Below are 18,227 nucleotides of genomic sequence, written 5' to 3'. Positions count from 1 at the left end.
AATGAGTTATTCTCAGTGGGAACGATGTAAAAACAATAATGATAATGATTCATTTTAGTACTTACCGTAAATATCTTGGACTAGTTTCCTATCTTCCCACCCAAGTTCAAAGTTGTTGTTTGGGATAACTTGAGAGTAGATTGCGTACATGATGGAGTAATTCCTTGAGGTGTGAAACAAACCCAAAGCGTGTCCAACTTCATGAACAGCCACTTTCACTAAGTTAGTGCCTTGTTCCGATCCTACAGTTAGATATTCGTCGTCATCCACGTGAATTTCTGCATTGGCAGCCATTTTTATAGCATGCGAAAGTTGTCCTCCAAACCCATCAAAATGATTTGGACAGTTGAGGTGTTCTCCTAATCGATAAAAAAAAAAAACTAAAATTAAAAGAACGTCTACAGGCTGACTAGTTCTAAAATCTAAAAATCCGTCGTAGTGGTCAGTTTTTATTGTTGTTTCATAATCAGTTGAATAAAGATAAATGAAGACAAGGTATCTTTACTATATTGTATATGGAATAAAACGGGCTCATAAACAGCACTTTTACTTTTTCTTCTTTTTCTTTCGGTTATTACTGTTTGCAGTATTCATCTTATAGTTTAACACGAAATTTTTCTATTCAGCGTGGAAAAATGTATATAAAAACTGACGTAATGATGGACGATAGATTCGGTTATTGAAATAAATAAAACAGGAAAATAAATTCAAATATTGACTCAAATTTTACAGTATACAATACGCTACTCTTCAAAAATTACTTTAAAATATTATTTTTAAGTAAGTCATCTGTTTCTTGCTATTTGTGTGTGACATTGGAGCAGTCATGCAGCAACGCTGATTTAAATCGGATCTTTATTCGCTTTTATCTTTTCTCCTGTGTTATGATCAAAAGAGAGAAAGAATTCCGATCAGAATACATTGCTTAATGTATTCTAATATCAAAGATTCATCTTGGACTCCCTATACTAATCCTATTATAATATTATATCCTATATATATATATATATATATATATGGAAATAAATTTTTAACTTGGGTATATTGTATATTAGGATAACCAAGCAATTTTATATGCTTGGTTATTTTAGCACCTAATCCCAAGTATGCAAACAATTAAGTTTGCGCCTGAAACAAAGTTCAAGTCTAAAGATGGTACAACACCAGGGCAACTCATTGTAAAGGTGGGTAAAGCTTTGATCACTATTCTTAGTATTTTCCCATAATGTAAAGCACATCTCACTAGAAGATGTATACTGCAATGCATTATGGGTGGGGTCACTACCCAGACCGGTTTCAACCTTTTTTGAGGTCTCCTCAGTGAGTAGCTAGACCCTAAATACCAAGGTTTTAGTAATACAAAGCCTTATCAACTTTTATACCCAAGTTAAAAATTTATTTCCATCAATATCTCCTCCAGAGATTTTTATTAAAACTTAATACACCTTGTTGCAACTTATATAGGTAAAGTTGATAAGGCTTTGTATTACTAAAACCTTGGTATTTAGGGTCTAGCTACTCACTGAGGAGACCTCAAAAAAGGTTGAAACCGGTCTGGGTAGTGACCCCACCCATAATGCATTGCAGTATACATCTTCTAGTGAGATGTGCTTTACATTATGGGAAAATACTAAGAATAGTGATCAAAGCTTTACCCACCTTTACAATGAGTTGCCCTGGTGTTGTACCATCTTTAGACTTGAACTTTGTTTCAGGCGCAAACTTAATTGTTTGCATACTTGGGATTAGGTGCTAAAATAACCAAGCATATAAAATTGCTTGGTTATCCTAATATATATATATATATATATATATAATATGAGATATTTGAAAAAGAAAATAGTTATTTTATATAAGAAGATTTATATAATGTTGAATTGATGCATTTCTTTAATTAGCACGCAAGCATATTTGCATCTACTAAAGAATAATACCAGGGTGTGCGGAAACGTTGTGATAATCACCATGATGGAATTGACATGTCTGAAATGTCTTCTTATATATCCTAAAAGAAAAAAATTATTACAATTTGATGAAACATGAAGATTAAAGGATTTTAAGATATATTCTTTTTTGTGGTTATATCAGTTGCTTTAATACCATTTTTGTTCTAAGTGTTTATCAGAACTTTTCAGCCCCCCCCCCACTCTCGTAGTTTTCTATTTAAAACACATTTACCAATAGTACTTTTTTATTGATTTTATTTAATAATTACGAAATTTAGCGAAGTTTTCTTTCGAATTCGGAGAATGTTTTTCTAATCAGAAAAAAGTTAAGGGAATCGGTATGTTCTGATAGCTTTTCTTCAGATAAAGTGAGACGTAGTGTTTATACAGATATTTATTATTATTTATTTAAAAAAAAAGCGCATAGATCTTAGACGTTGATACCATTTTTTTTTTTTTTTTTTTTGGAAAATGGGACTTCTTTCCACAGGGTAGATGAACACATCCAGATAATTGATAGACATACCGACACCTTTTGATTTTAGCTCGTTAGCTCGCTCTGTGATGATCATAAATAACCCAATACATCACAGACAAGGAGTAGAGAAAGAATAGAGTATAGTGATTATTTCACAATCTCTGCAAGAAGTCAGAGGAATAGGGCAACATGGAGGAAGGAAATAAATTCTTTTTTAAATCATATTTTTCTATTACTGGAAGAAAAGCACAATGTATCTTTTTCTTCTTTTCTTTATTGCTTCGTGTTCGATATTTTTCAACGTTAATATGTGCTCCAGAAACTGGAGAAGAAAGTGAATTAAAAACGATGGATGTAATATCTTCGTTGTTTTATATGTCTTAATTAAAAATCAAGTTGTGTGGTCTAAAGATCATTCTAACAGGTTTATTTATTACATAGTTGAATCCAGAAGAGATGTCAGTGCAGGAAATCTGTGAACCAGAAATGATTTAGAAAAAAGTGACAGGAAATACCTGAATGGTGAATTATTGGTTCTTTAGTTCATTTAAAGAGATTGTCAGCGTCAACAGCAGAGAGAATAAAGATGAAAGAGAATTTCCTGACATTGAATAAAGATGTGAAGCTGCCTGATGCACTATAATATGCTGAACTACCTTTAAACAAAGTTTATTCTTCGTGTTTGTGAATCTTACAAAATCAGCAGCTATATTTTCACAATCACATTGAAAATGTGACGATCATATTAAGAATTTAAAAAAATTCTTTATTTCTCAAAAATGATCAAAAGCTAGTTGCAATGTTTTGTGGCACGAGAAACAAAACACGAAGAACACAAAGTCGCATAATTTTCGATGATGTGGCAACAAGGTTTATAAAATCTCCTCTTCTATGATTAACTTAAGCATTAAATTCAACTCGTTCATTTACAATGACTCGTATTTCTTTATTTCATTATGTATATTACATTTCATTTAATTGTCTTTAATATTTATTTTTGGTTATCAAAATAATAATAATGGTAAAATAATTATAATAAACCATATCCTATTAGCTAGAATAACTCGTTTCGTGCTTGCTACAATCAGTTGATTCTATTCGGTCTCGGTTTAAGAAGGAGAAGAGATCATTCTCAAATGGAATACGTGACATTCACAAGTAGTCTTGTTATTACAACTAGGATAATATTTGTCATTTTTTACTGAGAGAGAGAGAGAGAGAGAGAGAGAGAGAGAGTTGTAGAAAAGAGTGCAAAATAGGAAGAAACCAAAGACTTACTTTCTGATAGCTTCTCGGACTATTTTTTTTCTGTGATTTTGCCTAATTAATGGTATTTTTTTCCTAATTTTTTTTGGAGGGGGGGTCCACCTGTTTGGGATCATGTTGTATAATTATCGAGGACATTAGTTAAAAGAAAATACCAGAAAGAAGGCCAGTAAGATAAAAACATGGTAAAGAATATATGAAAGAGAAAAACAAGAACGACAGAAACAAATTATATGAATTATGGGAAAATGAGTGAGTCACATGATTTATGTACTGACGTTAGACCTCCTGAGTGAAGGGTGGTTATATTTGGTAGCTGCTCGTCTCAAGTGGTCAAGCCTTCCTAGAAACTTAAGACGCTTTTAAAATAGCGTCGCCAAGACACAGATGTTTACTTTTGGGTTCAGTACCAACAGATAGACCACCACTTCACGTCTCCATCTACCAGAAAATTCTGTACTGGCGGTTGGCGTCAGCGTTTCCATAGGTTGTGAATGTTAAGTGGACTTCCCTCGCCAATTCTGCTACGGTCATTCTAGTGCGACTCAAAGCGTAAACACTTCTCTCTGCCGGCTCATTGAACGCAGAGGGTGTTACGTATATATCGGTGTCGTGTAATGCCTTCTCGCACGGAGTCTTAAGGATGGGATAAGAAAAATTCAAAACACGTGTCATCGCTAAATGCCTTTTCAAGCACCCCCGGCGTCCGACCACGACGCGGGTTTGCTGTCGAAGGCTCCCCGACTGATCTAATCTATGTTGGAAAGAAGGACGCAGAGAAAGATAGACTGAAAGAAAAGAGAGAGAGAGAGAGAGAATATGTCAAGAGCTGACAGTGTGTGCATGAAGTTGAAGAGAGCGTGTGGAGTTTTAGGATAAAAGTCTCTCTCTCTCTCTCTCTCTCTCTCTCTCTCTCTCTCTCTCTCTTTCTCTCTCTCTCTTCCTCAACACCTTTAATCTATTGCCAACACCGTTTATTCGCGAATTAAAAAAAAGTTTGGCTGTTTATAAATCGTGCTGCATGGGAAATAAGATAAGGCTAATAATATTACTATATTTTTCAAAATCCATAATCGTAATATATAAAATGAATATTGTTTCCTCTTCTTATATTCTTTCGTTATAAATGCTAATGAAACTTAGAAACGAACAGTAAACTCTGTTTGTTTTATACTACAATGAAAGCCTTCACAAAACGTGTGGGATTCTGCATAAAATATCGCTAAAAGTCTTTCTACTCTCATACTTAATAAAATTATTTTAAGTTGGGATCAAATTAATTTTTTATGTAATTTTTCGTGTTGGTTTGATATAATCACGATTCAAATTAAGTAGAATAACAATATGAAAATTAAAAGCATTAATATAATTAACAGCTTGATTCCACGTATGCTTGAGATATTTCTTTAACTACGATATACAGCAGTTTTTAAAATTCAGGAAGTCTGAAGATTATGACATGACAACAAAATATGGAAATTGGCATTTATGTTTAGTTGGCAAATTTATTTCAAATGGATTAAGAAACATTTGAGAAACATCCCAATTAATAGCTTGGAAAAGCCACGAACAATTAAAATGTTTCTGATGTGAAATTTTGGATGAATTGGCATGGAGTCACAAAAAGGAATTGTTCATGTAATACGAGTTGGGGGGGGGGGATGAAAAGTTTTGATAAACATCTAGAACAAAAATGATATTAAAGAAACCACAAGAAAAATATATAATAACCACAAAAAAATAATAAAGAAAGAATAACCACAAGAAAGAGAATACGAGAATATAAGAACATAAGTTACCTTCCTAACTCCGCTACTAATATGTTCTTTCTTGTGGTTATATGAGCTGCTTTAACATCAATTTTGTTCTAGGTGTTTATCAGAATATTTCAGCCACCCCCTCGTAACTTTTAGATTTTTTCAACGAATAATATTTAGTCATGAAGAAGTGGATATTCATTATAACATTGTAAGCGTATTTGCTGCCTCATATTAGGTTAATGGTTCACAGCTAGTAATACGGTTCGATTATTCGCTTTAATATATTTTTCCACATTCTAAGCTTCTGTCGATTCCGGCTAAATATTATAACCGATCATAATCATTGTCAACATAATAACTTTTCAAAGGTTTATTAACTTTCAGACTGTTCTCAAAAGGTCATCAAAAGTATGAGATATGTTGTAATTTAAAAATAATAATAATAATAAATGGGAAAGCGATACGCCTTTCATAATATAATGGCCGAACTTTCATATCAGGAATCACTGTCAAGTTCTACCGAGGAGAAGAGGTGATTGGCTTTCGCAGAGATAGAAGAAAAATAATCATTGTTCCGGCACTACATAATTTATATTTATAAAGAGCAATTAACTCAATCGTAATTTCATTCAACAATAAAGAGGTGTTTGTAAATAAAATAAATGCCGAAATCTTTTTTGGAATTATGCCTAATTTCTATACTAATAGATGTAAGTATAGAAATTGCTTTTGAAAGAATGGTCGTTTGATAAATTCATGAATTCTCTGATAAATATCATTTTGTAAATCAACATACTGAAGAAAAAATTAAATATTTGTTTGCCAAAAAAATGAGATAAAATTTTCAAATCATCATCATAAGGAAAGAATTTAAAGCGGTGCTGACGTTGAAGCATAGCCAGTTGCATTCCGCTCGTGAGTACAAGGAGATTATGGATCTCCTTTCATCATTCTCCCCTACCACGTGCATTGTGTGTCCTGCCAGGTATTTTACTCTGTGCTGCCTCCGAAAGGATTCTGGTGTCCATTCTCAACGTTATTTGTAGGTCTTCACGGCACTACAAAGGATGAAAGTATTCTTTAAAGTCAAGAATTATAATGAATGTTTTCGTATTTGGATGCCCTTCTATCTCGATGTCGGTCCTAGTCTCCTCGTGCAAAAAAAGATGACAGCCTGTTACTGCTCGTGCGTCTTCTACTTCAGCAACTATCACAGCGGCTCCCATTTTAAAATAATTGGAAATATTTAATATTTAATTAATATTTGAAAATAAAGTTATCTTAAAAGTATTATTATTTCTATGGACCTCCATGGCGGCCACCCTATACCACTCAATCCGTTCAACTCCGTATCACCACTTAGACGTATTTTTATTTGTTAATTACGTGCGTGTTCTCTGTCTCGTTTACCTGCTTTGCAGAACCCTCATACCTCTGAATGAGATGGGCTGACTCATCCTCAAATGAAAAATTCACATAATGATTCCTCTCATGACGAGAATTGAATCTTGTTCCCGATCGAAGAGCGCATTTTCTGCTGCTTTTCCTTTAACTAAAAACAATAAGTCTTATCCTTTGGGGGATGAATCGACACCTACATCATTTTTTTTATTCATAGATTGCCTCGGAAGAAGAAAGACTGCTATTCCTAGCGAGCCACATATTAATTTTAAATAAATATCCATTTAACTTCATTTTAAGAGAAATAAGTAAGAAAATTTACCTCTTCCAAAGGCTATGAGTATATCAACATCGTCAACAGGCGAACGAGGATCCTCTTGGAATATTAGAGGTATTACCTCTCCCCACATTCGGAAAGCTAAAGCTAATGCTGCTCTTTGAGTATTAATTGTCAACTGGTTGCTGTAGGCGGAGCCAATCAGCCGCCATGTTACAATCTCCTGTAACAAGTAGTAAAATATTTTATGTACACAAATCACACACAGACATAGTGAAAGCTTTTAAAGGACGATAAAATGAGATGAAACTGACATTTTTTATAAAGTTAAATTCTATCATCTTACCGATAAGAATGCGTGGCCTTCAACGCCAGTAGCTGTTGATCTTTTTTTCCTCCTTCTACTTTGTATATGATCATGGAATGTGTGTATTTTTCTGTCCAACTCGCCATCCTCTAATGATCGCATGTATCCCTCTAGCCATCTTCTTCGACGAGTTACTACGTTGCCAGGAAGTGGAGATTCAGTGGGGATTTTTGCAGTGACTTGAATGAGATCCAAAAGACTCGGTGTGCTGCGTTTGTGGCGAGGATTTAGTAAATGATTTCTGTTTCTCCTCCAGTCTAAATATGAAAAAAAAAAAAAAAGGAAAGTTCGACATATCCATTCAGATTATATAAAAGTGGCAAGTTCCTTAATATTACTAATCTTCCAAGGTAAATTATTGCTGTGAAGTATCTTCACTGTAGTGTGATACTACTAAGATTGTTTTCAAATAACTGAAGTAAAAATAATAATAATAACAACTCGATCCTAAGTTAGATCTCGCTTAGATAGATCTCGCTTAATGATATCTACAGTGGAACTTACACTTTCTTCGTACATTTATCATTGGTTTATAAGGAACCGATGACTGTTCATCATCCGGATTACCGCATCTAGATTCACTCATCATTCTGAGAGTTGCCTTGTCTAATCTTCCCGTTATCGGCATATTATAGGTGAGCTGGTACTGGCGAATGCCTTGTCGGATCTCTTCATCTGTACATGGTCTAACTGGCCTGTCGTCTGACTGAATATGGTTCATTTTTGCCCACATGCCTCTTTTACGACGTAATCCACAACGGAGATACCCATATCTAACTAGGATTTCCTGGGAAAAAAAAAAAAAAAGAAAGAAAATAGAGCGAACTATCGTGGTTTGAACAGAATCTAATCTCTCATTGAATTTATGTGACAAACTGTTATTAAGCAATTTAAAGAATTAAGCAATTCAATTGTTATTCTCCACGGACTTATTTTATATGATATTAAATTGTACTGAATACAAGTACACAACTGTGTTTGCATTTTCATCTCCTAGGTTTTAGAAACAACCATTAATTTTTGAGAGAGAGAGAGAGAGAGAGCTAGAAAGGAACTCAAATTATGGATGAAGATGAAAATGCTGTAAGAATAGTATTTGTCATCATTTGGTCTGTGGCTATTTCACTTACCAATTCCTGAATAAAAATGTGTTACTTCCTGCAACAAAATTCCATTTCCTCATTGTGTAAAATGCCACACGTTCAAATGGCAACGGGCAAAATTGTTGGAAGTTTTGTTGGTAAACAGAATACTTCGCAATGCTCTTACTTGGTGGTCCTGAAGGAATTAAAGAGGTGGCAAGAAAATAGTAATGACTGTAATGCTCGCCTTCCGCAATCCCTCTGTTCTCTGTTTGTTTGGCTAATGGCAGTGTTTGTGCAAGTGAAGGAGACACCTTGGTGTAAACCGTGACAGCTCATATCGTCCCTTCCGTGAAATACTGAAACGTTTTCCCACATTTCTATCAATAAACAACAATTGATTGACAGGGGGTTGTCTCGCTATCTCAAGCCTCTCTTCCCCTCCTAGCACATTTATCTAGCACACGTGCGGTCAGTAAATGGTTTTAAAAGAGTTCCTTTCGAGGCCCGCTGTTTTGAGCCGCTCCTTGTGTTGTCACTTCAGGGAAACTGCCGATAGTGGGAGGGAAAATGAGGGCAAAATAACATCCCACCGTCAGCTTTCTGCCACTCCCCCGTTGTCACCCTGCGGTGGACATTTGGATCTCGAGGAAGGTATTTCCTCTTCACGGCGGTCTAAGTCTAACCCCTCAAATTGACCTTTTCAACTTTTGATGACCTCCGAGGGTGAGGTCATTTAAGAAACATGCGTGTGGCGGAACTGTCATGACGCATGTGACAAATAAGGCAAGATAAAAGCAAACTTCTGTTCGGTCGCATTTACCTCGAAGAAGTCTGTTAGAGTGAGAATAAACATGTATAGAAACAGAACTTAATAAATGGAGGGCTCTTTTCCTCTAAAAATCAGCGTGAGGCGATAAACATCTTTTAGTCAAAAAACAAATAACTTGCTTTGAAGTACATTATTTATCTATCTTCTGAGCAGTATGTGTGTGTGTGTGTGTGTGTGTGTGTGTGAGAGAGAGAGAGAGAGAGAGAGAGAGAGAGAGAGAGAGAGAGAGAGATGAATCAATCGAAGAGAAAGACACACGTCATTGCAATAAAACAAATCAATATAGGGGGGTACCTAGCATTAAAAGAAGATTATGTTTGTATTGCATACATAACTAATTGTGACCAACGTTCCTTTTAATTATTATTTTATTATCACATATATATATATATATACATATATATAAAATACCAAAAAATTTTATACTTGGTTTTAATCCTTTTCCCAAGTATAAAATTTTGTTGGTATCGTAAACATATTTTACACTCAAAGGTAAAAAACTTTCTACATCTTTCTCTCATCCAGAAATTTTTATTAAGACGGTCAAGCACCTTTTGTCAACTTGTATATGAGGTATATATGACTTATGCATTACTTCAACCTTCGCATCAATCAATGCAAGTAAAAATCAACGGTTCTACATCCTCCCAGCGCCACATCTTTGCTGGAGTGCCGCAGGGATCTCTACTGGCTCCATTGCTATTCTCTGTATACATGTCAGACATCCCACACAATCCGATGACTTCCATTTTGGCCCTATATGCGGACGATACGGCAATACTATCCAGATCTCTCAGACCCCTTTTCATTACCAGAAAGCTTCAAGAAAACATTCTAAAGCTGGAGGGTTGGTTCTCTAAGTGGAGATTGGAAGTCAACCCCCAGAAAAGCTCAGCCGTTCTTTTCTCAAAAAGGCCAATGTTTCCTGTAGGAGATTTGTTACTATTCAATACTAAAATTCCCTGGAAGTCAGAAACAAATTACCTGGGTGTAATTCTCGACAAAAAGCTATCTTTCAATCAACACACCAAGTCTGCATCCACAAAGGCATCTAAAGCCATAGCACAGATCTATCCGCTAATTAATAGAAATAGCAAGCTCAGCAACAGAATCAAATTGCAGCTATACCAGTTGACGATTCGTCCTATAATCACCTATGCCTCTCCTGCCTGGAGCCACACCTTTAATGCTAACATCATCAAAATACAGCGAGTGCAGAACAAGTGCCTGAGAATGATTTTGAACGCCCCGTAGTATGTTAGAAACACTCAACTCCACAGAGACACAAATATTCCCTATATTTTCTCTTTTCTACGATCCTTAGCCACCAAGTTTTTCCTAAAGACGTCCACACATCCCAACGATTTGGTTCAACAAGCTACAGCATACGATCCAACGGACATATTCAAATATAGAAGACCAAAAGCTATATTGGCCTCCTTTAGTGATGCATAATCTCCATGCCCAATCACGGCGAGCATTCTGCTCATAAATTTTACCTTCACTGCAACCACAACAGATAGCGGGGAATATGAAAAGCATCTTGCTTCACCCCTAAAGACATAAATGTCAATTGTCAATTGTCACCTTCGCATCAGATTAGGTTGTGAGAGAAAGTCCTTTTTAGGACTTCCAGGGTAACAAATGGCAATGCTGAACCAAGGAAGTAAACTGAGGTTCGGCTGTTGCTGTTATCCTGGGTGATGAGTTTTTGAGTTCGCTCTCTTAAGGTTTTTGCCTTAAGGGAGCACTTTGAGTCTCCGGGGAAGGTGTTCTCCGGCACGGCCAGCTGAGGGGTTTTGTCGGTGAATTATCTTCCTCGGAATTTGAGCGGTTCTGCTCAGTGGTCGGGGAGCCCGTCACTGAGTGGAACCAACGCTGAGATATGGACGGTCTTTCGCCCACTATGGAGTGGCCTAGAGATCGTCCGATTTTTTGAGATTTTACCCTTTACTTACTAATCAGGGTAACAAATGGAAATGCTGTAGCCAATGAAGTTTTAACTGAGGCGCGGCTATTGCCGTTACCCAGCCATGACTAGAGCTTTTTAGCTCAATAACACCCCATCCACACAGATTTTCTTCATTCAGATGACGGGATAAAGAGTCAAGGACTCAGTCCATCGCCCAGTTCTTATAAGAACTATAAGAACCTTCGCATCAACAAATTCACCGACTAACAGAACATATCACTCATGGTTTTGCCACCTTCACACTGCTGCTGTGTTTTTGGATGTTGCCAAGGCCTTTGATAAGGTCTGGCATCAAGGACTTATCTTCAAACTAATTGAAGACAATATCCCAATTAAACTAGTGAAACTCATATATTCATATATTAATGAAATATAAACGCAAGTAAAACTCAACTGAATTGTGTCATCAAGCCGCAAAACCCTGGCGGGAGTACCTCAGGGTTCTCTTCTGGCCCCAATACTTTTCACAACTTACATGGCAGATATTCCTCTCAATTCAAGAACAACTACTACGGCCCTTTATGCCGACGATACCGCTATTCTAGCTAGATCACTCAGCCCTCGCCTAGCAATCACAAGAGTCCAAGAAAGTATCAACGAGCTAGCAAACTGGTTCACCAACTGGAGGATTCAAGTGAACCCCCTCGAAAGCTCAGCCATGGTGTTTTCAAGAAGAAAGATCTGCAACAAAGAAGACATCCTGCTCTCTGGTCATAAGATCCCATGGCAATCAGAGACCAAATATCTTGGGGTATTAATGGATAAGAAACTCTTTTTTAATAAACACATCAATCTCATTTGCTCCAAATCTTCCAAGGTAATAGCACAGCTCTACTCATTGATCAACCGCAAGAGCAAATTGAACCTACATAATAAATTGCTTCTTTACCGGATGGTAACACGTCCAGTCACTACCTACGCCTCACCAGCATGGAGTCACACTTCAAGATCAAACATTTCAAAATTACAGAGAATCCAAAACAAATGCCTTAGGATGATCCTGGATGCACCGTGGTTCATCAGAAATTCACAAATTCACCGAGAAACCGGCACTCCATACATCTCCTCTCTTCTTCGTTATCTTGCAGAAAAATTCTTCGTGAAGTCAAGTTCACATTCAAACCCACTAATCATACAAGCTGTCAATTACAATGAGACTGATTACTACAAACACAAAAGACCGAAGGCTATTCTTCTCTCAACCGATCATAGCTAATACAACTGCCCTCAGAGGGCGAGCTTAACTGCTCACAAACCTCCCATTCCCAAACAACTCTCATCACAGATAAAGGGGAATATGAAAAGCACTAGTGCTTCACCCATCCTGTCAGTAATGTTAATGATAAAAAAACCTTCGCATCTCTACCGGGTATGGCTCCCACTGAAAACACCTCCATAAAGGTCGAAACTGGCCTGGGTAGTGGCTCTTCCAATTATGAATGGCATTATACACGCCTGAAAGGGGGTGCTTTGCTTTATGGAATACCTACTAAGGCAAGTGATACGAAGTCATTAGCCTCTATATACAAGTAGCTCAGACGTGAATATATTTCACAGGCAACACTTTGTTTTGCGTACTTGGGAAAAGGATTAAAACCAAGTATAAAATTTCTTGGTATCTTAAAACGCATTTTACACCCAAGATAAAAACTTTCTCTCTCTCTCTCTCTCTCTCTATATATATATATATATATATATATATAGAGAGAGAGAGAGAGAGAGAGAGAGAATATATAAAATAAAATAAAATGAAATATATATATATTTCATTTTATTATATTTTGTGAGCCGACTGTGCAGATTTAAAATGAATAATTTGGTTCATTTATCACCAATTTAATTAATTTATCAATTTTCTTGTCGAAGTACGTATATTTGTTCAGATTATTTTCACTGTGATTATCTTTAATGCTTTGACGGTCAAGTGGTTTTTAATTTCAAAGTGAAATGCTACGAAGATTTCCAAAATTGCACATTTATTAGAAGAGAAGGTGACACACACACACACACACACACACACACACACACACACACACACACACACACACACACTGCTTTATCGCTTGAGCAATTATCGGCGTCGGCGTTGTAGCAACTGTGGTCAGCTGAGATTATGCTAATCCAGAAGCACGTGTCGTCTCGTCTGGTACAACGTTTATCAAACTGTGCAGCGCCCCTCACGGAATCTTTGAGTAATGTACGATAATTGAGAATTTTTTCGTTTTAATTTTATTATTAACTTTTTTTTTTTCGTCGCTTAAGCTCAACTCCTCCGCTGTAATATATTAAAGAGTGAATGCGCTTAATGTTTTGTCTCACCTGAAACAAATCAATCAGAATTTTAATTAAAGTTTATTAGTAGGCCTACATTCAGTAGCGTTCCAAAAAATCTTTTATAAAAATTACTGTGTTAAATGAGTTGATAGTTCATTATTTTAATTAAAAATCATGTCCATTGTTTCTATTTCAAATTTATATAACTCCAAATTGCCTTCCCGTTGGATTCGATTGAGATTCAGATTCTAACCAAATTGAAGTCGGATTTAAGAAGAAATGTGTTGATGGAATAGGAGATGAAAATTCATTCGCACAATTTTTATCTCATATTTTCTCTGCGTAAGACACTTTACATATCCGAACTTTCAGCTAGCGCGAGCATAATAAGAGCGATTTCGATATCTCACAGTCTTATGGAATAATTTTTTACATATAAATACTGTCAGGCATATGCGATTGAGCCAAAATAATATTGTTCATTACTGAACTAGGACTTTAGAGATAATGATTAAAAATATAACTTGACACTATTTATTTCTTACAAATGACATACCTCAGCTTTTTCTATGGAAGTCACGACATTCTTGTCCCTCATAACTCGATATTTCACATTATCGCGTCTGTCTCTCATCTGGAAGAATTCTTCGCAATTCACCAGCGATGCCAAAGAAAATACCAACACCCAAAACATTGTCTTCTCCAGTCTGTCTGCATCCACTCGAAAAGTTCGTGTAATAAGACAAGTGAAGATGCGAGATCTGAAAGAGATAGAAAGAAGAAATCTAATTAATAGAAGGATTCTTTAGATAATTAAGGCAGACGATTCTTCTGATTACTGGATATTGAAAGAATATATTTTAAGAAAAATACATAAGGAAGAAGAAATTGCAAAATAACTTCAATTTGTATACGAGACACCAATGACAATTGGAAAACACTTTCTGACAAATCTGAATTGCACACGCATCTATGGAGCGTATGGGAGGGTGAGGAAACTCTTTTGATCCCAACGGCACTTTTCAGCCTTCCAGATATACTGTGCTCTCACCAATTTTTGATAGTATCAATCGGGTATACTGTATAATTCTTTCCTCAACATAACACCAGTTCGCATATTGTTGTTGGATATGCTGGTCTAGTTTCAACCACACAATTCCCTTACTATTGAGATTGTGCAGAAGGGTACAGTGAGAATTTTTGCTTCATGTCAACGTGATATCAAATTCTATGCTCTTTACATAGGTAATCTGCCTAGTGATTGGCACGGTTGATATTTTTCTTATGTACAACTATCTTTCCGTAGAAACTGAGATTGTGCAGCTTTACATGATGTTCCACTATTAACCCGAACGCCTGTTGGCTTTTGAACTCCCGATTGATTGCTTTCACGGTTGATAGCCGAGATTCTTGTATTGAATTTCGTCCCTCAGTGTTGTTAGTTTCCTGTAGTGTATTCCTGTGCGTTTCTTGGCAAAGGTGGCACCCAGACATATCCAGCAGCTGGCATTGTTGCCTATAGTTGATTTTGGGCGATGCACAATATCTCAAAGGGACAGGCTATGGAGACAGCATCTATGATAACACCTTTTTCAAAGTCAGTAAAAGAGAAAAAAAGTGAAATAAGAAATTTAGATTTATATCTGAAATATGATAAACATTTCCTCTTTCTATTATTAAAAGTGCTAAATGATTACCCACAAAAGTCTACGATTTGTATATGAGACATCGATGTCATTCGGACAAAGGAAGAACATGGCAAACAAGCCTTTCAAACTTCTTAGATGCTCTTAAATGTTTCGACGTTCTAGACGTAGACATTAGAAATCCATTTTTTAATGCAGCCTGTCGAAAAGATACACTTTTGATATTTTAATTAGGAAAATTATGAGGACTTAACTTTTTTTTTTTTTTTTACTGGCAAAGCAATAAATACTTACTTTGCATATCACTTCAAGAATCAAAAAATGTGTGATGGCTGAAACATAAAGGAGTACCATGCAATGTAGATGATAAAAGCGTCTGAAAAAATGTAAATAAGAACTCAAAATAATATAAAAAAACGCGCTCGAGAAGGACAGTAGGAATGAAAAACTCACAGAAAATATATATTCCGCACTGCAGGATCTCTGATATGGCGAACAGTAGTTTCTTACAACGTTACCCCTCCTAATTTTTAGAAACGGCTTTCATGATGATTTCCAAGCTCAGAAAGAATCGTGATGCCCACAGTGACATTCTCACCTATAAATTGAATTAGGACAATTTTTCATTAGACTTCTACAAGTCCTTTGTAGACAAATTATCAGCGTGCCATCCACATTTTGGCCAAACAGGGTGAGCTTTTGAGGTGAAAAAAAAAAGCAATGTATAGAAAGAAAAAAACAAGGCTATTCTTATATTCCATTGAAAAGTCACGTGATACGGATTGGAATTCGGCGATCATGCCTTATCACTGCCACAGAAAAGAGCTTGTTTTCTTAAGGAAACGGTTTCTTAAGGTAACGGTTTGGAACGCTTAACCGAATAAACTTCCGACTTTTACTGCATTTATTCATCTTTTTTTGACCTTATTTCGTTAAAAAAAGTTGTTTGTTAAATTTCTAACCACAGTACTTTAATAAGACCTTTCAAGTAATCCCACGGCTGCATAATACACGAGATGCAAACAACAGACAACAATAAGCCAAAATATAACTTTTAATGCATTTCATATCGTATGACTTCTGCTATTTCCCTTCGTGAGTTTCCCTCAACTGTTTTTATTCTTATTTAATTAGTATCTTTAATTTTCTTTATTTCTTCTTTACAAAGGTAGTCGAGTTTGACTATCGGACATGGGAAAATAATAATAATAATAAATTATTATTATTTAGGCGGTTTCGGCTAGATAAGTGAACTCTTTCACGTTTATACTTGCAGTTATAGACGAATTGTAACGATTCATTTTAATAATCAATCACAGGATTATCTTCCTTTTTATTTAAAATAAAATCATTAATCATACTATAAAAAGAGTTTTTAAATTCGTACTGTAAAAGTTTTTAAAATCCTACTTTAAATAGTGACTTTTTAAAAAGGTTTTTAAATGATGGTACCTAATATTATCCGCCTATTTACATGGCATTGAAAATCACATCCTCCATTTCCACACTGCACTATCAGTAAGCTAGCCTCAGTAGTTCAGCTTGGAAAGACTCAGGTTCGAATCGCGTTTATTACGTGAAGAACCATTATCAGGTCTTTTCAATCAAATGATGTTAGCCGGTCTCGGAGGTAGAGAGCTTTTCGTCCCTCAGAACAGGCAAACTGGCGCCGTGAATACACAGATCAACAGTAAAAAAATACTTGCCCTTACGTGATGCTGCAGAGGAGCGGCGTTAGGGATGCATTAATTCGTCAGGACCCTTAATCAGGAGGACTCTACCCGTCTTGAGGGACAGATGTATTGAAGAAGAAAGATTAGTAAGCTATTACTCAAGTTGTATGGAGTTGTATAGCACATATTACTGTAAAGCCTATGGGACCTCCATCACGTATTTAAGCGTCATTTACGAGCAGTGTAAAGCAAAGAATATGAAGTTCGATTCTGAAGAGGTCTAAGATTTCGCAGTTTACAGAAGTAAGAATGCGTGTTGGTCTTTGTAAATAAGTTATTTGGAAAAAGGAATGTTAAAATTGAATCGAAAATGTCACAATATTTTCTTCGATTCCTTTCTGTTGCTATGGGATTCTGCATTCAAAAGCAACTTTCTTTGTGATAACAATGAAATGAATTGAAATTTTAAGTACAGGGAATTCACTCCTGCTGAGAGTGTTTAACTGCATAGAAAGTGAAAGCAATTGTTGAACAAACCCATCTTCATTTGAAAAGATTCTGCAACTGTCCTTCACGTCGAATAAGGGAATCGAACCCAGGTCTTTCGAACTGGGCATCGTCGATACTGACTGGACGAATGAAGCTCTAGAAGATTATCATGCCAGGTAAAATCAGGGATTCAGAAGAAATGAAAAGACCCTCAGAAGGAGAGAAGACCTAAACTAAAGGTAGATTAAATGATCAAGTGAAAGATTAGACAGAAAAGTGGGCACCTAAAGATGTCAAAAGTGTTGACAATGGACACAACCGGATGGAGATGCTTTGGTTAAAAGCGTTACGAATTTTCGGACATGGCAAAGAGGAAGAATACGAGAAGAGATAATAATTTTAAAAAAAATTAAATTATGCTGAATAATCTCTGTTTAGATTTCATCTGTACGCAGTTTTGCATTTTTAATGTTCGTTTTAAGTTACATCATTAACACAAATATTCATTTTTTACTTAGTTGTGTTCTAGAAATATCAAATATTACAGGAAGTAATGAGTGAGAATTCTTTACGGTTATGCTTCGTAACTTAAATTCATTTTTAACTAAGCCCCAAAATTCGAAATACAAACTATGAAAGTAAAACATCAAGATTTTGACATTCGGAGTTGTTCATTAAATCTCCATTTTATTTAATCAGTTATTTTGATGACAAAGATTAACGTGTACTAAACATTTCGAACCTTTCGAGCAGAATTCAAAATA

The 18,227-nt window shown here is 35.8% G+C and overlaps 1 protein-coding gene across 5 annotated transcripts in view; it reads right to left on the bottom strand.

Moving 5' to 3' along the window:
* LOC150110610 (matrix metalloproteinase-21-like) overlaps window positions 1-18,227 on the bottom strand; it is a 74,842-nt gene that overhangs the window by 21,998 nt on the left and 34,617 nt on the right. For all 5 annotated transcript variants that reach the window (XM_090395153.1, XM_090395161.1, XM_090395138.1 and 2 more), the window contains 5 exons: window positions 14,212-14,416; window positions 8,000-8,282; window positions 7,475-7,752; window positions 7,174-7,351; window positions 66-359 (listed from right to left, as the gene is read on the bottom strand). In XM_090395153.1, the coding sequence (XP_090251279.1) occupies window positions 66-359; window positions 7,174-7,351; window positions 7,475-7,752; window positions 8,000-8,282; window positions 14,212-14,349 (1,171 nt within the window). In that variant the 5' untranslated portion in view covers window positions 14,350-14,416. The remainder of the gene's footprint in view (window positions 1-65; window positions 360-7,173; window positions 7,352-7,474; window positions 7,753-7,999; window positions 8,283-14,211; window positions 14,417-18,227) is intronic.

Source organism: Typopeltis vanoorti, chromosome 1 (genome assembly GCF_054136105.1).
Source record: "Typopeltis vanoorti isolate ZY-2024b chromosome 1, IOZ_Tvanoo_1.0, whole genome shotgun sequence".
Lineage (NCBI taxonomy): Eukaryota > Metazoa > Arthropoda > Arachnida > Uropygi > Thelyphonidae > Typopeltis > Typopeltis vanoorti.
This window is presented reverse-complemented; position numbering and strand designations above follow the sequence as displayed.